This window comes from Podarcis raffonei, chromosome 6 (genome assembly GCF_027172205.1).
Source record: "Podarcis raffonei isolate rPodRaf1 chromosome 6, rPodRaf1.pri, whole genome shotgun sequence".
Taxonomy (NCBI): domain Eukaryota; kingdom Metazoa; phylum Chordata; class Lepidosauria; order Squamata; family Lacertidae; genus Podarcis; species Podarcis raffonei.
This window is the reverse complement of record NC_070607.1, coordinates 48,984,750-49,009,180: the sequence shown is the minus strand read 5'-3', so window position 1 is coordinate 49,009,180 and position 24,431 is coordinate 48,984,750. Positions and strand designations below refer to the sequence as shown.

Below are 24,431 nucleotides of genomic sequence, written 5' to 3'. Positions count from 1 at the left end.
AGGGGCAGTATTTCAATATGAGTAGGAAAATGAGAGTACCCCTAAACATTTTTTTAAGAAAAAAAGCACTGAACACACACACACACACACACACACACACACACACACACACACATCATACAACATCACTATTGAGCATTCAGTTTGAGCAAAGGTTATAGCATCACCTGACATTGCCATTATCTGACACTGTATTTTCCCATCACTTTTCTTACCACAAAAAATTATGTGGCTGTTTTTTGGAAGTGAATTTATTGTGCAAGAAAAGAGCACCAAATTCACTTTAATTGTGCAATCTAAATTTACTAGTATATGATAGAATCATACCTGCAAAATAGTGACAGTCTGGAAGTTGCCACACTGAGTATAATCACTGAGCTCAGTCTTGAGTTCAGGTAAGACACTCCAGTTTGAAATATTGGTGTTTTCTACACTTCTGTAATCATGAGTTGGGTTGATCCACTAGGAACTCACCTATAGGGAGCTTATGGGCAGGTATCACAAAGTTCCCTGGATAATCCAGCAGTTGACTGCGCCAGCCCTCTTCAGAATCCTCCTGAGAAGCTAATCCCCAAGAGGTGTGCAAGATGTAATCCTTTCCCCCCAATAAGAATAAATGGGGTGCATAAAACATAAATAAGTCCCATTGTCACATGCCATGCATCAGGGTCACTGCTCTCACCTCTCGGCTCTCCTAGATTTACGCCCAGTGACATAAACCGGCCAGGCAACGCACTGGTACCTCCAAAGCAACCAACACTCAGGTCTTACAGAGCTTCGAGCGAGGGAGATTAGAGACATTTATGAGTGAGGGCCTTTTTTCTTTCACAAAGCTCCATTGAAATACCTAGTAAATCTCTCACCTTAAAAGCAACCTGACAACCAAGCAGAGATCTAAAGAGACAGTGACTAGCCAGCATTACTCTCAGTGAGAATTAGACCCCGGTGGCCCCCCATCTCCCTCCATTCGCTAACTTTTTTCTCATTAGTTTCTCTTTGATTCCCCCCACCCATCAGCTTTTTAACATTTCATCCTTTCTTTCTTTCTTCCCTCTTCTCCTCCCCCTCCTTCCCATGGTATCATGGCGACATCTCCAAGCCAAGTACTTTTAATTTCGCCTGTGGCCCTTGCTGACACCGTGGATATGCACAGCAAGTTAAATTCCCGCCTGATCAATAAAGCAGAAGCCGTGTGTCCGACCGGTCGATACTTTTTTATCTGTCTTCAGCCCAGTCCTGCTGATGACAGGCCTCTTGCGCATTGCCAAAGACACTCAAGGGCAACCGGGCTTTCAAAAACACGAGCACTTTAAATATATATATATCATTATTATTATTATTTTATTATTATGTTTATAATCTCCTCCAAAAAAATCCTCTAGTATATCCCTATAGGAAGACGGAAAACAGTTCACAGTTTTTGGCCTTTGCTTGAAACATTTTTATGATTTATCTTAATTTTTAATTGAAAAAAACTTGTGAATTAATTGATTTCTGGGGCTTGCCAATTAACATTGTAATTGGGTGCATGATAAATTCTGAGGCAGTGTAATTTTTTATTCTTGTCACCAAGAGGGGCTTGGTGAGGGCAGCTTTTTTCTGCATGTCCCCTTGCATAGAATGTACTCTACCTCCAAGGTACAGCCTTGCTTACTGCTAGCAGCTTCTTCAGAAAGAGAGATCAGTAAGCTTTGCAAAATGGGATCTCTCAAAGGCATAAATTCATGCCTGGTAGATCTGAAGGAGAGGGCAGTTCCCTCACAAGGTTCTTTTCCTTCTAGTTTTCCCTTCCCATTCCACAGCATATACCTAATCAATGCTTCCTCCATTCAGTTATGGCTTAGAAAAGTGAAAGTCTTGAGCTCTTGCTCCTGAAGAGTAGTGTTGCCCAGTTGAAACTCTGGGAATATGCATATACCTTTGGATCTCCCAGTGCAATAGCAAATGAGGTAGCCACAGCTTATTCCATCCATTCTTTCTCTTTCTTTGCACACTTGGAGCCCTGCTTGCCCTGCTTGCCACACAGCTGGTGGGTAGAAGAAGGGGGGCAGAAAGACTATGGCTACATTGTCTCCCACTTCTTGGAGGTGGTGGGGCTTCAAAATATACGAATATTTTGCAGGACACAACCTGGCAATACTATCTAAAAATGAGTTTGGCAATGGAGAGAAATAGAGGTGTTGTCAGGGCCTGGTCATTATGCTTTGGTAAGGGAATATGCATCACCCTGCTATGTAACATTTGAGTTGGCAGGTGGAGGAGATGCTCATCTTTAAAGTTTAGAGGATACTTGTGGACCATCACCCAATTGCACAGGTTAAAGGCCCTTTTCCCAGTCTCATTCATTACCCATTACTCAAAGACCCTGTAGGCAGAACAGAAAGAAGAGGCGAAGAGGGTATACATAAAGAGGAATGGAGATTCAGGCCTTTACAATTTTCAACCAATAGAAGACTCATCAGCTTCTTCATAGTCCAGTGCTGTTAGCTGAAAGGTAAAGGTTACCAGAACGCCACTAGCGAGGAGATACGGTACCACAAACCTGTGTGTGGCACAACATCATTGGAGTCCAGCAGAGTCCACAAACTGTGCATAGACCAATGCTATCACTAAACCTAATGTGGTTTAGTCTTTGCCTCATCCCTAGTTTATGTTCAGTGCAGATGAAGATGATTAATTATTATTATTAATTTTGTTTAGGAATCATTTAATTTATTAATCATTCCCATATATAAAACAGTTATAAACATCAAAATAGTTGACACAATTGCACACATAAAAACAATTTTATACAAAACAATAATAAATATAAAAAGGGGATTAAAACAACTATGTTCACATACATAAGATCAATTCAGGTCGCAACCTGGATAAAGATTTTGGAAGGTTTGTTGAAAGAGGAGCATCTTTATCAGGCATTGAAAAGGCAAAGAGAAGGCTGGGCAACCCAGACAAATGGGTGGAGTACAAATAATAAAAATATTATTAAAAATTATTATTACTTGTCTGGTATGCAGTGGGAGTGAGTTCCAAAGGATAGGTGTCACTACACTAAAGGCCTGATTCTGGCATTGAACAGAACAGACCTCCTGATAGGATTCCCTCTTCTTCAGAAAACAGTAATTGGGTATGTAAGGAATGAAACAATCTTTTAGGCATCTTGGTATTTGTACACCAATACCAGCACCTTGAGGGATGCGGGTGGCGCTGTGGGTTAAACCACAGAGCCTAGGACTTGCCGATCATAAGGTCAGCGGTTCGAATCCCCATGACGGAGTTAGCTCCCATTGCTCGGTCCCTGCTCCTGCCAACCTAGCAGTTCGAAAGCATGTCAAAGTGCAAGTAGATAAATAGGTACGGCTCCGGCGGGAAGGTAAACGGCATTTCCATGCGCTGCTCTGGTTTGCCAAAAGCAGCTTAGTCATGCTGGCCACATGACCCGGAAGCTGTACGCCGGCTCCTTTGGCCAATAAAGCAAGATGAGCACCGCAACCCCAGAGTCGGTCACGACTGGACCTAATGGTCAGGGGTCCCTTTACCTTTTTACCAGCACCTTGAACCTATCTCAGTAGCTAATTGGCAGCCGGTGTACATACAGGTGTACATGCAGTCAATAGGTTTTACATTGATTGCTTCAGCCTTTGAAGGCATCCTACTTTCAGTGGGGAAATTGACAGTTATGCTGTAGTTAGCTACTGTGCCTTTATTCATGAATATGTCAGCCTCTCTCCAGACTTATGCTCATATCATCAACTTTCATGCTTCTCCATTTTCTTGGGTACAGGTATGCTACCTTTAGAGTGGTGTGTGCCCAAAAGAGTGTAAGTGAATGTTTCTTTTTCAAAGGAAAAGGCCAAGTAATTTTTACTTCGGGTTGAGTGTGGCTATCTTTTCTACAAATTCTTCAACTATGCCTCTGTCAACATCCTGTGGTTTTGACAGGATCCTGATACACAAAATTTGCAGAGCAAAAGCTTTTTCTGGCATAGATAAAAGTTGTTGGAGGAGCTTCACCTCCTTAATTGCCGTGTCACAGGCTTCTGTTATAAGCACAGGAGCGAGAGGAGTTTGTTTTTTAAGGGTGGCAAGTTGTTTTGTGTTGTGATTTCAAACTTCTGTTCTTGACAAGGGAGCAGGTGATGCTGTGGTCTAAACCTCTTGGGCTTGCTGATCAGAAGGTTGGCAGTTCAGGTCAGCGTGACAGGGTGAGCTCCTGATGCTCTGTTGCAGCTCCTGCCAACCTAGCTGTTTCGAAAGCATACCAGTGTGAGTACATAAATAGACGAGAAGGTAAACGGCGTTTCTGTGCACTCTGGCACTTGTCACAGTGTCCCGTTGCACCATGCTGGCCACATGACCCAGAAAGCTGTCTGCGGACAAACTCCGGCTCCCTTGGCCTGAAGCGAGATGAGCGCTGCACCTAATAGTCAAGATTGACTGGACTTAACCATCCAGGGGTCCTTTACCTGTACCTTTACCTTGGCAAACTGAATTCATGCCCTGCCATATTTGCTATTGAGATGGGTCAGAGACCTGATTGTGACATTAGTGAAAATGGAGACATGGTGTGCTATTCAACTAAGTTTTTATTCACAGAAGACCTATTTAAATTAATGAACATGATTAAGTTTGGTCCATTAATTTCAGTGTGTCTACTCTGAATAAAATTGAGTTGAATACTACCCATGTCCTTTGTTGTTGCACCTCTTCAGTACTGGGACATTGAAGCTTGGCCTAACTTTGTGGCTGAGATTCTGAATGTGACTGAGCTTGAACTAGGCCTCAGAACACAAAAGTTCAAGCTCCACCACATTCTCCCTGTATGACATTAAGTGAATCTGGCAACTCATCTGGGCCTCTGTTCCCCATGTGTATAGAAAGGTTAATAGAGGTTGTAATTTTAAATTTGTCAGTGATTGTGAGGCCACTTGGACATTTAGTTGTTGAAGGGTGTACCATATGATGAGCAGGTAAGCTAACAAAGTGAACCCAGGTGCCCTGGTGAAGGGCAGAGTAGGGAGAAACATGGGCAGCAGAATAGATTGGGCAACTAAGCTCATGGAAAATGTCTCTAAGTCTTGTCCCCTGCAAGCAAAATTCAACTGTAGGCCAGTCCTTTTGGTGGATTAAAGCTACCAGCTGGAGGATAATTATTCCCCCATTACAGCTACAGTAACAAAGATCAGTCTCCACATTCCCTTCCCCCCTGGCTTGTATCTTGTCTTTATTTGTCAGACTGGCTTTATGTTTCCCCCTCCTGTCGTTTTCTTTTCTGGGAAGAGTTAAGGAGCTGAATTTGTTGGGTTTCAACCCATAAGGAAAGGCAAAACAAAGCGGAAACCAAAATATAGCCATTTGGTTAAAAGAAAACACACACCCATGTTTCCCTTTACAGTGGTACCTCGGGTTACAGACGCTTCAGGTTACAGACTCTGCTAACCCAGAAATAGTACCTCGGTTTAAGAAATTTACCTCAGGATGAGAACAGAAATCATGCGGCGGAAGCAGGAAGCCCCATTAGCTAAAGTGGTACCTCAGGTTAAGAACAGTTTCAGGTTAAGAACGGACCTCCAGAACAAATTAAGTTCTTAACCCGAGGTACCACTGTACTTTATCACTGAGTTGATCTTATGGTGCAAGTGATTGCTTCATGGATTCTTATCCTGAAGCTGCTGTGTACAAATTGGAGATTACTGGCTATCGTGAGCTTGTGCAAGTGTTATTTTGTGTGGGGTTCCCCCACTGATAAATATAGTGCAGGCTAATGGTCACTGGTCATCCTGATTTACAGGTTCTTGGTTAGGGTTGTAACAAGAGGGCAAAAGATCACTATGGTCTGATTTTAGTGTGGGCAAGTGGAGTTTGGCTGCTTCAACAGATGTACCATTTCTACCCTGCTGCTGATTTGGGGAAGTGCCAAGATGAGTCTCTTGGGGCTAGCATTTGCTTAGCATTGAGTGCCAAGCTTTTTAAAGTCTACCCCATTCCCTGCAGCACTACCCTCCCATTTTGTGATGGTAGATTTGTTTTCTGCTTAGTTCTTTGATGGTCAGGTGGTTGCTCTCTCCAACACAACTGTACTATTGCTATAGTAATTCTACTATTACTATTAATCAAATTTTCTATACTACCCTTCATCTGAAGATCACTGGGTGGTTTACAGTATAAAAGCACAGAAATGCATAACATTATACAGTAACAAACAAAAGCAATAACCCCTCCCCATAGACTTTCTCACTGTAACAGAATTGCCTGTGCTCCAATGTGTGGACTGACTATTCTGCTATTGTCTCTGAATGGTAGAATTAGTGCAAGGATAGAAGTGTGGTTGGGACATTCATTTACTTACTGTTGTAACAAGCCCTCAGAAACCTTTACTCTATACTTTCTAGGCAGAAATCCCAAGTAGCTGTTTGCTGTGATTCAGTTTTAAAGAGCAGATTTTTGGGGGAAAGCTCCAGAGCAAAAAATAAAAGGGGGGTGTGTGTGCTCGGACACAGAGCTTTAAAGTGTGGACCTGTTCCTGGAAAGAGCGGAGCAAATGGTAAGTGAGGATAAGCCCTAAGTCAAAATGAGTAGATGCTCCCTCTATAATGTGGAGGTCAGGTGGAACTGAATTTATTGAGAAAAAGCTCCAATCCTAGCTCAGACAGCAAAGCACAGAGGCTACACCTGCCTTAGAACCACTTTCCAGGCAACTCTTACTTAAAGCTTTGGGTTGTTTCCAGATAACTCATCAGCCCGAGGATTTCTGCTCATGCAACAGAATTGTCCCTGTTTTTGTGTGCCCCCCGTTCCCTTCTCAGATCTTCTGTGGGTGGTTGGGCAGAAACCCAGAACAGATTTAGGAGGGCCTGGGAGAGGGGGAGTTCCATTGTGCAAGCATAAATCTTTGTGCTGATGGAATGAGCTAGTTGGATACCTGTGGCTGTACACTATGAAAATATAACAGGGAAGGATAGCAGGCGGGAAAGAGAAGGGTCGTTGCTCAGTAGAGGAACACATGCCTTGTGTGCAGTAGGTTACAGGTTCAATTCCCAGTATCTCCAGTAAGAGCTGAGAAAATATTCCTGTCAGAAATCCTAGAAAGCTGCTGCCAGTCAAAATAGAGTCTGTACTGTCTGTATCAGTACTGAGCTAGATGGGCCAATGATTTGACTCAGCATGACAGCTTCCCATATTCCTATGCATCTCTCTCTCTCTCTCGCTCTCTCTCTCTCTCTCTCTCTCTATATATATATATACACATATATTTAATACATATTGCTGTCAGATTTTTAAATACTGCCTGCATTCATGAAGGCTATAAATGAACTTATTTTATATGCAAGTTTGTGTCAAAGCAAGGGGACGCGGGTGGCGCTGTGGGTAAAAGCCTCAGCGCCTAGGGCTTGCCGATCGAAAGGTCGGCGGTTCGAATCCCCACGGCGGGGTGCGCTCCCGTTGCTCGGTCCCAGCGCCTGCCAACCTAGCAGTTTGAAAGCACCCCCAGGTGCAAGTAGATAAATAGGGACCACTTACTGGCGGGAAGATAAACGGCGTTTCCGTGTGCTGCGCTGGCTCGCCAGATGCAGCTTTGTCACGCTGGCCACGTGACCCAGAAGTGTCTTCGGACAGCGCTGGCCCCCGGCCTCTTAAGTGAGATGGGCGCACAACCCTAGAATCTGTCAAGACTGGCCCGTACGGGCAGGGGTACCTTTACCTTTACTTGTGTCAAAGCAATGGAACCAACCAACAAAACTCCATGTTCTCTGCTAGTGTCCCTCATTTCAATTAGGTTTGAAGCACATCCATTATCAAACTATAAGCCAGGATGATTGACAATTTTACATTCATGCTCATGTCATCCTCAGATTTTATTTGAGCTTCTGGGAGGCTGAACTGAAGAAAAGTAAAAACAGACTTTTAGACCACTTTATGTTTTATCTAAAAGTGGCAGTGTGCAGACTCACTGTACTTATCCCCATTTGGCAAGCAATATTTTTCTCTCATGTTGGAGCATTTTCCCAGTGACTACTAGCTGATATAGTCCACACACACACACACACACACACACACACACAAACACACGAACAACGAATCCCTGCTTCCTTCATGTTGAGCCTTCCCATGGAACAGTCACTGATTAAAAGTGACATTTAAAATTTCCGGTTTACTTTTTCACTGCCTCTGTTTATTGCCTCTCCCCCTCCTTCCCGCACACACACACACACTTCATATGGTTGAAGCCAGCTCACTGCCCCTATTCCATTGTAGCACCTTTTGCTATTGGATGTCATTGTGTAAGCAGTGCATTCCAAGGTAAAATGTTGTTATTCCAAAAAGGAATTCTTATCAAGAGGCTTAATTTTAAACGCTTCCAAAACCAATAAGGCAGGCTGCTATTAAGATGCTGAATGAGGTGTCAAGAGTTTCACTCACTCACTTGGTGTCAGCTGGAGCTAGGAAAGCTCATGACCTCTTTAAAGCAGATGCCTCAGGATAACCCTCAGACTGCCCGGTGAAACAACTCGCTTAACACTGGGAAAGACAAGGTGTGAATGTCCATGTTCTATGCATATTGTTCATAATTTGGATATAAGGAACAGTTTTATACTGAATTAGGCTAGTGGTCCATTTGGCCCAGTAGTGTCAACTGCTCTTCAGGAAGACCAAGTGGGGCCTCTACAAGTAGAGCCATCAGATGTCAGGCAAGACTTGGGAAGGGAGTTCATAGTCATGCATCTCTAGATAGCTGGGACTCTTGTGCCATTGACAATTTAGAACACACTTTTAACTAGTTTGTAGAAAAGCAATCAAATCAATGTATTTTTATAACAGCAGAAAATGAGGTCCACTCTAGATTGGAGTACTAAAAACTATATTTATTGCATGAAAGAGAGCAAGTAAGATGATGACTTATGTGGACCAAGTGGTGATCATAGAAGCAGAAGTTGCAAAGTTCCCCCCCCCCGAAGATTAAATATTCAAGAGGATAATAGATGGTAGAGTTATTGTATAACTCCCATTCATTTCCATGTGGTTTCTGTTGGAGAACTTCCCAGTTGACTTGCTCTTTGCCAAATATTAAATTACTCTTTGCAGTCTGAGTGTTCAGGATCAGTTGTGTTACAAACTAAGTAAAAGTGTGATCCTATGGCTTTGGAATGACATCCCGGGGGCCATAGGATACAGCAGATCTTCTCCACCATTGGTGGAGAGGGAGGTCTGCCATCAGAGAGGGACCCCAGGATGCTTCCTTATAGTGGTGGCAGAGAGCTGTGTTGTTGGTACTCCAGTAACAGAAAGAACAAAAGTGTGGGTTTCCTGGGCACATTGGGGGAAGCTTTGGATTCAGTGGATCTAAAGCTCCCTACTGGGCATGCCCTTGGAACAGGAAATAATGATTTCCCTCCCATTAGAGTCTATGGAGCTTTCCCCACCCACTGCTGATGTGAGCCCAGCAGGGCTGGGAATCTGGTGTTTCTTCTTCCCTTCCCCAATAGGATTGCTTTGTAAATATGTGCTTCTGCTTCATAACAGATGTGTTTGCAACATAGCCAAATGCTAACACATATATTTGTGTGTAGAAAGTAGATCAACATGGAAACAATAATTTTTCTTAGAAATCAAAGCCGCAAGAACGAAAATCTTACCCACAAACTCCCCCTTAGCCTCATTAGGGGATGATAGCTATTCCCCATCTGTTAATTCCTGCCTCTTTGTGATCTGCTGCTACCTAAAAGGGGCAAGTAAGTTGTGCTATCATAATGAACTGGATAAACAATTCCCCAAACAGATTAAAACTAACTGTAACTTGTAAAGGGTGGGAGGATGGGGGCTATGTAGTAATTATATTTTATTAGCTAGCAAAGCACCATTTTTTGCTTTCAAAGGATAATTCTATGTAAATCATCTTAATTAGAAGTGTCAGACAAACCTGTGAAGATCATAGTTAGCAAGTAATTTCCTATGTATGGGTTATAATTTAAACCACATGGATCGCTCGCTGTGTGGCAATATGCTGGCCATGAAATAATGTGGGGAGTGTTGGTTGAGGTTATTACTATGTAAATGTGTGATCATTTCAGACCGCTCCTGACTTGCTTAGTGATTAAAGAGAATTCTGAGGTCTCCAAAGATTGTGCTCTTTGCAAGGGCCTGGAGCAGAAAACTTTAAAAGGTGCTGGAAAGTGTTTGAACTTTAAAGGTCGTGATTTCCCTTTTACCATTTTTAATTTGCCACCACTGTTTATGGGAAGGAAGGTTTCTCTTTGCTTATGGCCTCTCACTTTCCCAACCATCAGGCTAGCGATTAATGATTTGCTCTCGGAAGGACTGGACAAGAGAGAGTGTTGCCACTTTACACAATACATTTACCTATGCACATAACTTACCTGTGTGTTTAAAAACACGATCTCTGACTTGGTTCTTTAATACCAGAAGAAAATGGAGGCGTCAGCCTGTTCTGGGTTTGGTGTTCTTATAATGAAGCAACAGATATGCAATACTTGTAGGAGGAATGGTCCCTTGGCCTGACCTGGTATGACTGTATTAATGCACTGAAGTGTGACCCACAAAAATCACATTCTAATTCTCTAGATGAATTAATCTGGACTAGTTACCGCTTGTTAAATGATCTTCAGCATGTGCTGTTACTACTGAGAGTAGAATCAGAAGCACTTATACTCCTCCTCAAATATTGTCAACTTGCTTTAACTGTGCTCATCATCTTGAGGCCCTTCTTTGTGTGCTCCCTACACAAGAGGCCTGGAGGGTGGTAACACAGGAACGGGCCTTTTTTTGCGGTGGCTCCGTTTGTGGAGTGCTCCCCACAGGGAGACTCGCCTGACACCAGGCAAAAGCTTTGGCCTTTTAACTATCTGTGGTCTTTTAGAAGTGTGTCGGATGTTTTTAATGTATTTCTCTTTCCTTTTGGTTTTCATGTATCCATGTGGGGTGTAATGTCTGTTTGTTTGTTTGTTTGTTTGTCCATTCATTTGTAAGTTGCTTTGAGTTGCCCTGGGCATTGAAGCAACTAATAAATTCAATAAATAAAAATAAGAATCATTCATTTCCTCGCTGCATCATGGAAAGGAAGAATTGGTTAAATACCATAAAGCATATTTAACTGCCAACATCATAGGAACCACATTCCCTTCTGGGCAGTCCTCCGAGAGCCACATGTCAGTGTTGGTTAGGGCCAGAGGCAAAAGTGGGCAGAGCAATAAATGTGAAGGTAACTTCTGTATGGTAGGCTAGTTTCTTCACACTCACGCATCTCTCTCTATCCTCCATCCAGCCAAGCAAAAGCCCTCAAGGAAGGAGCAAAGCAAGGCTGGTGAGGGGTGTGTCTCAGGAGGATGTATAACCTGAGGAGAGTCCTGAGGGCTATAGAAAGAAGAATGGTGGGCCACCATTGTTTCCCTGCCCTGAGGAGAAGAGTATGGTGTCTCCACCATTTTAAAAACCACTTTTGACAATCATTTAGTAAGGATTGGTTAGAAAGAAAGAAAATAGTACAAAGAGAGCAATACTAACTGGAGGGGAATGACATTAAGTAATGGGCAATCTAACACTGGCTTATGCTGGCCAGGGTTTTTTTCCTTTTTTTGTTCGGGTGGCTCCTACTTTTTTTAATTTCTGCTTTGGCTTCCCAGCAGACATAGTTGAGGGACCCAATCCTGGTGCCTCCCAGGGGAATGAAAGAGCTGTGAACCTGGCACACCCCTAACCGCCTCTGACTCAATCCCAGAACACCCAGTTTGGGGGGCTCCCCACAGTGAAAACATCTCCAATGAATCTAGGGGTTGGGATTGCTCTCTAAATAGGTAAATATCTCACACATGCCAACACACACAACACACTTCCCTTTGGTAAGGAATTGGATAACTTGGCCTCCTACCTCCCTGAAGCGTGCACAAAAGACCAGCTTTTTGTCAGTGACCCCAAAAAGCACATTGGTTGCTATTGAGAAGGGAGGTAGAATTGAGGTTGAGATGACTTTTGGTCTTCAATTTTTGAGGGGGCTGTGATTGCGACAAAGAAGCAGTGGTGGCATGGGAAGCTTTGCAGTCCCCAGGAGCCAACACCTTCAAAATACCCTCCTCACTTCGTTTTTCTACACCCAGCCATCTGCCAACAAAAGGCAGATTAAAGCTAGCCAAATTCAATTTCTACTCACTGCTGCCACAGCTCGACATCTGGGACTAAAGTGTCCCCGACAAAGCGAACATGACAGCCACATTGCTTTTTTGTCACATCCAGTAGCATGTTGATCTTCTAAAAGTCTCATAAAAATTTATTGATGTCTCCCATATTGCTGTGATTGGGAAGAAAAGTGTGTGTGTGTGTGTGTGTGTGTGTGTGTGTGTTAATGCTTCTAGAATAGATCTGATTTGATATGTCTTGTTCTATTGTCAGCATCTGTTTAGCAAGGCTTTTTAATACTTTCTGGCTGCCGATCAGTCATCCCTAGCTTGGGATGCCGACTTGCATACAAATTTTATTATTAAGTACAATTCCTTCTCTCCCCACTATCCTCCCCCCCACACCACCCTCCCCTCTACCTATCCACCCATCCATCCATCAACCCCCCCAAGGCTAAGAAGAGGGACCTCCAGCTGTGGGAGCCCTGCAAGCGCAAGACATCAGCTTGGGTAACATATTTCAGAGCCCCATTTTTGCCTGTTGCAGGTGCTTTGTATCAGTAAATCGAATCATGGGGAAATCATTTATTTCCTAATGCTGTTTGTGGCATGTTAGCTGGAGAATTTACATGAGAGAGATTACTTTAATAACCAAAAAAATTACAGTGCGGGGTCTCCCCGCCCCGTCGCCTTTGATATGTAATTGTTTCAAATTTAACCTGTCTGGAGTGAGGGTGAAAGGCATTATTAAATCTGAAGCATCTTGCTCCAGGGAGGGCGGGGAGGGGGAGGATCACCCTAGTGTGAACCTCCTTCCAGCCGTTAAATAGAAATGGAGTGAAATTAACAAATCAACCAAGCAGAGAGAAAGAAGGAATTCCTACAGCCTGGAGAAAGGCCCTTCTAATTTTAGTAATTTGTCTCTCTTTTCTCTGCTCCACATTCTCCTCCTGTGACCCAGTCCTGTGTGATACCTAATGCTCTTCATTCCTGCTAGCGTCTCTGTACATTAATTTTGTTCAAGGGCTGAGGTCCATACTGGACCAAGGGTCTCAGGGAAAATGTGAACTGCAGAGAAATGTAACCATTTATATTTAGAAATGTAATTCCTTATCAGGTATCCTCTGACTAATAGGGACTGTAATCAGTCACAGAGCAACAAGGCAGTGTATATGAATGACTGTACCCAGACAGGGTTATACCAGGAAGGTGCCTGTCACATCAGCGTCCCACAGGACGCTAACTTTGCAGCAGGATTTCTGGTCAAACAAGGTGGCAAGTGCTTGTAGAGTTTTCAACCAGTTTCTGTGTCCCATAAGCAGTAGGAGCAGGTGGTAATGCGTTGTGAGACAAGTTATCCACAGCACAGCTAACTACTTTTCTGCATGGCAAGTAGGTCTCTTAATAGTTTCCCAAATCACCTGTTTTTTCAGCACACTTTGGTTTCAGTTTCACCCCTTTACCTGCCTCTCCTGGACTGGGCTGTGGTTTCATCCAAGATCCTGTCTTACCCAACATGGCCAGTTCAAGAAGTCATCAGGGTTGGGAATTTGCCAGGGCCCAGAACCAGTAAGGGGACAACTAACTGAAAGTGAATGCCACCACTTTGACTGTCATTTGCTACTAGGATTGACTAGGTTTGGAAGGGACACTAGAGCAAACCCTTAACAAAGTCAAGGTGTTTTTTGTGTTTTTTTAAGAATCTGGCTGAGATTTGCCAAGTGTGTATGCCATTAGTTCTGACTAGTTTGCATGCCTTCCTTCCTTCTGCCCTTCAGGGCTGTACCCTCAACAGCTTAATCAGGGTACCATAGAGCTCCCTTTGTGCATCCACTCTGCAATGTGGTAAAGTGCTACCCTTCGCTCCAATCACTAGGTAATACCACTGCTACCCTGCCTATGAGTCTTCTTTAAGCTAGTGGGTGAGCAGCCTTTGATCTTGGGAATGGGGGGATTGCCAGCAAACTCACTCCACTTGCCGCTGGATGCCAGAGCCAGCCTAACCTCTTCTTATTCCCCGTTGGCACAAATCTTTGGAGTAAGTTACCTCTCAGCCTGGCTCATGGGTCACAGGCCATAGAGTGCCTTCCAATTGTTTTGCAAAGCAGTGAAGCCACTGCTGCAACTACAGCTGGACTGCTCACAATGGCAGGTCATGAGGGGAGGATAATTGGCTTTGGAACACCCTGTTTTGGGGCTTTCTTCTGGCCTCCATCAGTGTGGAAGAGGGAACAGCATGAGACAGGCCACATATACAGGAGCCTTGAGAGATGTGGTATTTGGGGGCAATTGTTGCTTTGCCTAAGTGTGAGGAAATTGGCAGGATCTACTCTTGGGTTCCTATCAGACAAATTTAAGTTAAGAGAAAGCACTGTTGTGGGGGAATGCTTGAGGTATGTCTATCCAATCTTTCAGCAATGGAGTCTTTGGTGTAAGAAGAGTTGTGAATGGATGTGCAGTGGTTTGGGCAGGCCATTGTAACACGGGCATGAGAAACCTCCAGACCATCATGCCTCAGAACCAGATCATGTAGGTCTTTGCAGCCCATTCCCCAACCTAATGGTATGCCAACTGCCTCACTCCATGCTCTGCTTCCAATTTGGTTGCCTCCCTCCCTCCGATCTTGCTGTCCCTCATTCTCCTCTGCAAAAATGAATGAGGAGAGCCAAAGAGAACAAGGAGAGTTATTAAAGGGTCCTTATCCAAGTTGCCCAAGAAGTCTCCAGAAGCTGGTGCCAGTCCAGTTAAATGGCCATGGTTTCAAATTGCAACACTATGTGTTACTTCTGTTTATGATACTTAATGGTATATTTTCCCAAAGGGCCAGGCCTGCCTCATAGTGGACATGGAAAGCTTTATTATGCTACAAGAATAATGTGGGTGTAAAAGGCAGATGCACTTCAGAACTTCTGTGATGCCTAGAGTATGATTTTGGATACAGGAAGTCAAAGTTATATCCTTGCTCAGCTTCCAAGTTGACAGGGTAGCACTGAGTGTCACTGTCTCTCAGTCTAATCTGCCTTGCAGGGTTTTTGTGAGAACACCAATCCTGCTCTGAAGAAAGGGTAGGATTCAAATGTAATATATAAATAATAGGGATAGAAAGTTGGGTACAGTGTGGTGGTGATGGTCTTCTATGTGGAAAGTGAGTTCCTAGTTGTCCGGATCTCATCATAGAGGGCTTTACAGCACCAACCCCGCCCCCCTCAAAAGGTCTGAAAAGTCTTACCTTGTAGAATTTATCTGCCCACTTTCAGTATGGTACTGATACTCTTCTTTTCTCTCTTGACAGTAAGAACTCTATATTGAAGGATGTCATGGCTCCAGGTACTCCCAAGGTAAGTGAGCCAAATTTGGTCACATATTGTTTTCCAATATCCTCCATGCCCCTACAAACACTGTTTCTTGGTCCAATTTGATCTTCCTTTCATAATCTTCATAACAGTATGTGGTATCAAACAGTTGTGTAGTCCTGTACACAGACCCTGAAGTTCCCTGGGCAGAGGACAGTCACTTAAGTCTTTATTTCTGCATCCCTCTTTATATTAGTGCCTCAATACGTAGTGGGCATGCTTAGAATCCATTGCAAAACCATTTCAGCATTCTAAAATACTTCCAGATTTTACTAGAATTGGCCTTTGGGTCCCTGCAATTGGAGATTAAATCATCTTAACTTCACACTGCGTGCTCTGGAACCAGAGACACTAGTTTGGTGAAGTGGATGTCTGCAGCAATTCTATCTTCTCTGTCTCCAACCTCCATCTGTAATGTGTTAGGGGTGGGGTGTGCTTAGCTGTGGCTAAACAAATGTGTATGTAGTGGCAACTGCAGGGTCATTGCCGAATAATGTAGGAAGTGGCCTGTCAGGGAAGAGTTAGAGTTAGAAGATTCCAGTTTCCCAGAGGGAGAAAGCATTCCCCAAGGGGGGGAGGAGAGCAGTGAATTGAAGAGAAGAGAGCAACAGGAACAACAGGGAAGGACCAGCTGTTCCCAGGAAAGGCAAGGGTTAAGTTCTAGCTCAGATTCGGAGGAGGGGAGATACAGGCCAGCTCTAGCCAGGAGGTTAGAAAAAAGATCGGGAAAGCGAAGGGAAGGGTGCCTTCGCCATTTTGAGAGTGGCTGGTCATGGAGAAGCAGAGCTCAGAAGGTATCTGAAAGAAGTGACTCTGAGGAATAATATTTAAGAACCGTTTATAAGAATGTTTTGTTAATATGCAATAAAAAGTTTTATAAAAGAACAAGAAGCATTTGTGTGGTGATCTGAAGAGGACAACGGCCAGTCCTGACATGGCCCTTAGAACCAAGCAGAAAAACTTCATAGGTTGTTGTGCCACCTGCTGTCATAGGCTACTAGTAATGTGTGCGCCACACCCTATACAGTGTGGTCTTAGTGCTACTCTGGCAGATCATGAGCTGCCGTTCCTGATTCAGAAACAAATATACACAGCAGAAGCAGGCATGCAAGTAAAAGGGAACACATCAATTAAAAATCAAGAATCTTCTTATTCGCCTTTGTGCCTCACAAGGGAGTAGGAAAGAGCAGCATGAAAAGCAGCTCTTGTACTGTGCATTTTGGTTGTGCTCATTGCTGGATGGTGATAACTCATCTGTCCGAAACACCAAGCCTGAGGAGGCGTTCAATAGGCAGATTAGTTGTTTGGAAGTAAATATAGAGAGTTAGAGACAGTCACCAGATAAGGAAGAAAAAGGCCTTTTCTCCCAGCAGGGATTGTGCCTTTGAAGCTTCAAGCAACAAAGAATCCCATTTGCTTTGAGTGAAGGGATTAAGGCAGGATAGTTGAGGGGTCCTGTGTAACCAAGATCACTTGTCTGCTGTCGCCACATGGCGTCCCCCTCCCTTCACTCTCCCACCATCACCTAAGAATGTTAAGAAGAGGGGGCTTTTGAATTCTTCTTACAGCCTCTTGGCCTCAGAATTGTTATTCTCAAGTGGCACTTGCTTGAAGAACAGGCCTGCGTGATGCAAAAGGTGCTGCGCTTCTCACTTAATAGCTAGACTAAGTGTAAGTCTGCCTTGGTCTTCAACTGGTGGGTCAAGATTCCCTATCAAGTCATGGGCTGATCTAAGGTGGGTTGCAACAGCAGTGCTACCACCATTTAAGTATATGGTGAAAAATAAAGAAAGAAGTGTCCCTTAAATATATGTTTAGGTTAAAAGTGGGTACTGGGTCTGAAAAGGATGAAGAGTAGTGGTCTAGAAACACCATTCTCTGACATAGAAGTCCTTCCTCCTCAATCCCTGGTTTGCTGGGATTCTCTATAGTTATTTAGTGGCAAGATAAATGGGTCCCACTCACATGTTTCTGGAAACAATCTTGGCATTGAAAAAGACCTGCAAATTGGCCCTGGAATGATCCAAGATGCCAAAAATTGTGCAAAGAAAATAGGCAAATTTACTTAAATTTCACATTTTATGTAGGCTTGCACATTTTGGATTTTAATTTTCAAAATGGGATCCCGCCCCCGGCCACTAACAGTTGACTAAAATAAACGTTTGGGTGCAAGTTTTGAGACACAAGGATTATTTGTTGAAGATGCAGTACATAATGTTTGGTAGTGCTAAATGCTTGGGTTTAAGAAATGTTAGGATTTAATTAGAACTGGTATGTTAGGACTGGTAATAGCCAGACTTGTGTGTATTTAAATTGTGGTTTAAAGGTAAAGGTAAAGGTACCCCTGCCCGTACGGGCCAGTCGTGTCCGACTCTAGGGTTGTGCGCCCATCTCACTTAAGAGGCCGGGGGCCAACGCTGTCCGGAGACACTTCCGGGTCACGTGGCCAGCGTGACGAAGCTGCTCTGGTGAGCCAGCACCAGCGCAGCACACGGAAACGCCATTTACCTTCCCGCTATAAAGCGGTACCTATTTATCTACTTGCACTTAGGGGTGCTTTCGAACTGCTAGGTGGGCAGGAGCTGGGACCAAAAGACGGGAGCTCACCCCGCCGCGGGGATTCGAACCGCCGACAATGCGATCGGCAAGCCCTTGGCGCTGAGGTTTTACCCACAGCGCCACCCGCGTCCCTGAAAAATTGTGGGTTATCCACTGTTAATCCCCTGGAATTAGCATATGGAATTAGCATATGTGAAAGGTTAATTAACCTAGGCACACTTCCTGGGTTGGGTAATATTCACAAAAACAACAAGTGTCAGGCTTCTTTGTGAGGTGATGGGCGGTGGGATAAGCAATTAGAGAGATCAGATGATTAGGTATTAACACAACACAGGATCAAAGGAAATAGGAGTGAGAACACAAATGTGTGGTCTCTTTCTGAGGAGAGTAAAAAAGGAAAGCTGATAAGCTATGGTGTTATTTCCTGGGTGCAGTGCAAGAGAGGCTGCAGAGAAAAGGATGGGGCTCTGCTTACCAATGTTGTTACTATGGAATGAGCTGGTAGCTATTGGGATGCTACTGCTGTGAGCCCTACCATTGACAACTCCAGGTTGTATATATGTGTAAATAAACCATCTATCATAAAGGCACTACAGCCTTTGTTGAACCTCATTCCCAAAGGAAACACTAACCCTTGATAAGCATGCCTGAAACCCCGGGAATCTTGCGCAGCCGATTGGAGTGGCGTGTAACAGTGCATTGAAGTTTAAAAAGAAGAGAGGGAAGGGATGGCAGGGAATTCTGATGCTGCATTATTGTTTCTAGTGGTCTGCCCAACCACTAACGTCCTCTGAGGAGGAAGAGTTTGATGAAGCTGTTTCCAGATATCTCACAGTGGATAGATTCTTTACTAAATTTTCTCTGTACTTTAAGCCAGAAAAGGCACTATGTACCTAGATTCCTCCATCAGTGTTCCTGAATCCCTAGTAACAGCTTTGCCATGTACTTCTGTGATGACCTTGGGGAAATCACATAATACCTCAGGGCTTCATCTCTAAAAGTGATAGACGATAAAAGATTAATAATTAAATCTGCTCATTGTGGCTGTAGGGGAGAGAGAGAGAGACCAGAGAACTGTCCATGTATATTTGAAATATGTCAGCACTTAGGGCCGGTATTCATGTGGGAGAAAGACTGGGGGAAAGATTGGGTAGTTGTAATTAAGTTTGGAAACATATCCACTAAGGCTGTGATCCTAAGTATACTTTATTGGAAGTGAGCATTCTTGAAATCAATTAGTCTTACTTCCAAGCACATGGATTTCAGAACAGAATTCCTTCCTTCCTGTCAACCAACAAACCAAATGGATTTCCACATATTCCACATATTTCCACAATATATTCCACATATTGAAAACTCACAGGAGACGTGGAAGACACTCTGGTGCTGGTTTTTAAAAACTAGTTCGAACATAACCATATAGAGTGTATGACGGATGATCTGTGTGCTCTAGGCTGAAATGAGGTTTAGTTCTGACTTCTGTGTCCAAAGTTGAGTGGAAAATAGTACCAAGAAACACCTTTCTTGAGATTCAAGGAGGGTGTCATAGCTCAGTAGTAGAACACACGTTTTGCATGTAAAATGTCCCAGGTTCAGTCTCTGGCAGGGATGACAATGAACCACTGGCAGTCAGACTGTAGACAATGGGCTTACCCTAACTTCCTCTTCTATCACTGTCTTTCCCCCGGGGGGGAGGGGTCACTTATTAGTGTTCTAACAGAGCAAACAGCAAGAGGGGGGGGAGCAAACAAAAATGCCCAGGCACCAGTGGCGGGGTGTAAGCCAGCGCTACCTGGTATGGGTGCGTGGGGCGTGCCCCCCAGGGGGCGGTGCACAGAGGGCGGCCTCCCATGCGCCAGTGTCCAGGGGATAAGAAGGACATGGAAGCTGCCACCTACTCGCCTCCTACTCTTCGCCGCTGAATCAGGGGCAGAGCTGTGGCCAGGCACGAGCGCATCAGCCAAGGCGCAGCTCCTTCTCACATGGAGCCAGGCTCTAATGAAGGAGCCTGCAGTGGGGGTGCCCGTTTGCACCCAGGGCCACGCCCCCCATGCTACGCCTATGCCAGGCACAGAACTTTAAAGTGCAGACCTATGCCTGGGAAAATTAGGGCAAATAAGTGTGAAAAAGCCCAGAGAGCAAAGTTATTGGGATTCCTTGCATGGCAACATGCTAGCATGGTCAAGCCTTTGCCTTCCTCAGCTTTCATTGAGGCATAGGGAACTGTGCACTGTTCTCTGGTGTAACTCAAACAGTGGTTCAAATTGCCAGAAGCTGAAGTTGGCTTTCCTCCTTAATTGCTGCTGTGGCTTCCTGAAGACAAACAAAGGAGCCAGTGGGAGTATGTGAGTTTACTGGGCATTGGGAAAGTGTCAGAGAATAAAAGATGCTGGTGGTGTTCGCGTCTTGAGATGCTGAGACCACTGGTGCTGTTACAAAGCACCGCAAAAGCTGGTATCACTCATTGCATTCGGGTTACAGTTCCCAAGTGATAACAGCTATTAGCAACACTTTGACTGCTTCCCCACCATGCAGGGGAGGGCAGGAGACAGAAAACATGTCAAGCCATCACCTCCATGTTAAGTGATAAGTACCTATTTAGATGGCAGAGTTAAAGTCCAACGCATCAGGCAGGAAACACTTTGCGCAGGAGAGAAGGGAAAGGCCAGAGCGAGATGTAAAAAGCAGGGTTAGGGTATTTGTTGTGCTGACAGCAGCTGTGATTGATTGTTTAAGAGAAATAAACTGTCTGTGTTTTCGGAGCTATCAAAAAGCAGGAGCCCCGCACTTAATAGTCTCAAATGGGTGGCCTTGAAAGGAAACAAAGTGTCACTGCTGCCAGCTCACCGCTTCCCAGTGCTGACATCTGACCTGTCTCTGAGACAGGGAGGGGATAGTTTTAGGAGAGGCAGCAATGAGCGTATGTTACAATCTTGATGTGTTTTCTTGGCCGTGGGATGCTCCCAAATCATAGGTGTCCCTCGCCTTGTGCTTGCTTCCACCCGTGTCCCTGGGGTCAGCATGGCACACTCACATGTTTATGTAAGCACATACATGTATGCATCTGACATGCATGGGCACTTCTTATACACATACACACAGAGTGAGCAGTCATTCACCTAGCCCAGGCATGGCCAGGCTTGCAGAGACTGGTCCGTTTTTTTACCAGCACTTTGAGCTCCTGCAACCAGTACCAGAGGCAAAAGGATGGCTCCAGGGAAGAAACCAGTTACCTATCTCCACTGCCCCACACCTACCCTGGCCACTTTAGTCTTGCATAGCCAAGTACAAATATCTGAACTCTGCAGTAACTCTGGAACCCTAGCACCTCAGTTTAAGGTTTCTGCTATTGCTGATGTTAAATAACTGAGAGGCAGAACCTCCTGCTGATCTGCTATGTGATCTGGCTATCTACCAGTAGATTCTGATCTACCTTCTAACATGCAGATGATAAAACAATTTTGAAACCCTCACACCTGCATGAGTTTTTCTTGCCTGTGCGCATGAACACATAGGCGCTCACACAATCATTCGGAGATATATTCAAGAGCACCAAGATCTATCCTGTATGTGGACCTATACCTCATTTACACTACCCAAGTTTTTGGGATGGGTGAGTAGAGGTAAGGAGGGATTTTCTTGCTCTCTTGTCTCCCACAACAGGTAACAGGGAAGGGGAACTGGTAAGCAGCCATTGTCACTGTCCTCTTCCTTCATTTGAAAGAGTCTCAACCCCACCTCTCCCTTCCTCTTTTACCCGTGGCTCCCAAAGTGGCCCATTCCTATATCTTTTTCCTTGCTGAAGAGGTGCTGTAACCTCTTGAAAGAGAGCACAGATATCCCTGTTTGCAATGAGGATGTCTCATGCTGTCCCCTTCCATTCAAGCTTAGTGATCTATTGACTACCTCCCTCCCCATTTCCAGCTCCCCTGCAAGCACCCCCATCAGCAAGCATTTTGAATCAGGTTGCGTTCGCTTGAGAGTGACATTTTCACAATCACAGTTGCAACATCCTATAAGGGCTTATTGGTTTCGGTAACCTGATAGCAGTTTATCTAGTGTTATTGTCAAACAAATTATTACAGAACATCTAGTCAAACAAACTATTTATGGCTTGCAGAGAAAGAAACCTTGGAGGTAACTGTTTCTCTGCCTTTCTAACTGGTTGAGGTGGTTACTTTGTTAACAGGAGTATTTAGGCTGACTTTTCTGGGTAGGAGCACCACACACCATAAAACCAAAAGACTCAGGGCTCATCCCCACATCCTCTAGTCCTGTCTGCTTTCTCCTGGGGAAAACCAATCTTTAGTAGTGAATTGGAGCAAATGGCAATTTGGGTTTGCTCCTATAGAACTTTAAAGAGAGGGGTTTTGCAGGGAAAGCTCTGGAGCAAAAAAAGAGCACTCAGACATAAGCTATGAGTTCTGTGTAATAACTTTGGACTGTGTGGTGTGTGCACATTGCTGCTTGCTTCAGCTCCAGTGTGCTCCCACCACTGGGGTTTGAAGGGAAAGGATTGTGGCAAGGGGAAAACTGCTCAAACCCATGCCTGGAAAGTGTGGCTCAAGCAGAAAAGTGTTCAGATCTGTGCTTTCCAGGCACAAGACAAGCGGAAGTGTGGATGAGCCCTGAAACAGCAAATAGTACAGTATCAAAAAAAGCAGCATTAATGTCTGAAAGCCTGCATAAACACAAACACCCAAGTTTTAACCTGATGTCTAAATAGCTTTTTACACTTTAAAATGTCAATTTATAGCACTTTTCCTGACTTTGTCAAGAGTTGTTCACTTTGGTTGCCATTGATAATAATTTTTCCTCTTCCAATCTCAGTCTGTACAGAATTGTATGGGGGGGCAGGCATTTTTACATAGGGGCAGGCATTTTTCTCTCTGTACAATTCACTCTGAGTGCAGCATCAAGCTATGTTGCTCTCAGGGGAACTTGCTGTATTGTATTCAAAGTGTGCAGTGGCAAAAAGGAAGGAGCCCCATGCACTACTAGCTGCTCCAGAGTGTAAGCAGCTACATTACCCAGGACTTTTTAAAGGGCAAGGGGAAAAATACCATACAGAAATGGTGCTGTAGTCATTGGACACCTCTTAAAGGGATCTACAGAATCGAGTGGATTCATGATCCGATGCTGGTCATGATCCATCCAGATCAAATGAGGTGAGTCTGTTTTGGAATAAAACTTCTGCAGATTCCTTCCCCATCATATATGACAAAAAGAGTACACTAGTTTAGGATTGACTAAAGCTGCTGTTTAAAGATACGTTAGCCTTGTGTGAAGGGATACCCTTGATTGAGAATCCACAACTTTCCTTGACAACCCAGTCCCAGTTTTTAATCACTTTCCCCTGCTGAACAAACTGCACCTTAATTTCTACTTTCAATCTGTCCGGTAGTGCTCTCTCCTTGTGCTTTCTGTCGCATATTATAACTGATATTTCTCTCTTAGCTTGTTCTTCAAAGGGGGATTTGTCAAGTTGGAAAGCATTAGAGCAGAAGCAGAGAAGAAGGACCCCGTTATTCCTATGAGCTAAGGAGGTTGTTGCTTGGAAGCTGGCAGGGGAGGGAAGCGAGGGTGAGAGCAAGCCTTGGAAAAGATTGATGGCCTCGTTGCCATTAAGAAAAAAATTAGCCGGTGGCGGCTATCATATTAAAGGGTGAAGAAGCCGTGAATTATTTTCTTAAAGATCTTATCGCTTACAATGATAATTTTACCTTCCAAAAGGCCACTTTTAATGAGGCGAGCCAGGCAAAAAGTCATGATTTAATGCCAGATTTTTTTTCCCAAACACATTTTACTGCTTTTTTGTCCATGTTTAAAAAGCACCGGTGACCTTTTTTTATTTAGCGTGCCCCAGGTGTAATGCTGAGGCTGATCCTCTTAGGGTTTATAACCTCAACAGAGAGTGCCTTTACCCAACGGAGGGATGATTTAAAGGAGGGCTAGAAATATGAGGCCTCACTGGTACTCGCACAAGTCTCTTGCTTTGCCTTTCCAGAGTGAAATGGTGGCTTGCCTTGGAAATGGTATAGGGAAAGGAGCTCTCGCTGAGAAAGGTTTGGTCAGGTTGTTGGTTGCTATTACAGATTAGTGCTTGGGAAGGAGGGGAAGGCTGGACTTCAGGGTGCTGGTCCTGCACAATTAGCACAATTACCAATACATCTGCATCCTCCATACTAGATTGCAGAGTAGGGTAATATAACCAAAAAGCTCCATTGCTATGTAGAAGACAAAGCCAAGAGAAATCTAGGGTGAAATTCAACATCTTGCTATTGCAAACATTCTGTCTCCACAAGTATATCAGCTGGCCAGAGAGAACAATCCCCCCTCCCCATATGCTATTCTGGGTTCTTCTTACCCTCCCCCCAGCCAATTTCACAGT

At 44.2% G+C, this 24,431-nt stretch overlaps 1 protein-coding gene across 5 annotated transcripts in view; it reads left to right on the top strand.

Annotated features, from left to right (window-relative positions):
• RNF220 (ring finger protein 220) overlaps positions 1-24,431 on the top strand; it is a 331,499-nt gene that overhangs the window by 212,154 nt on the left and 94,914 nt on the right. For 4 of the 5 annotated variants that reach the window (XM_053392650.1, XM_053392648.1, XM_053392651.1 and 1 more), the window contains exons 5-6: positions 12,582-12,638; positions 15,421-15,466. In XM_053392650.1, the coding sequence (XP_053248625.1) occupies positions 12,582-12,638; positions 15,421-15,466 (103 nt within the window). The remainder of the gene's footprint in view (positions 1-12,581; positions 12,639-15,420; positions 15,467-24,431) is intronic. The other variant, XM_053392649.1, reaches the window with a different exon arrangement.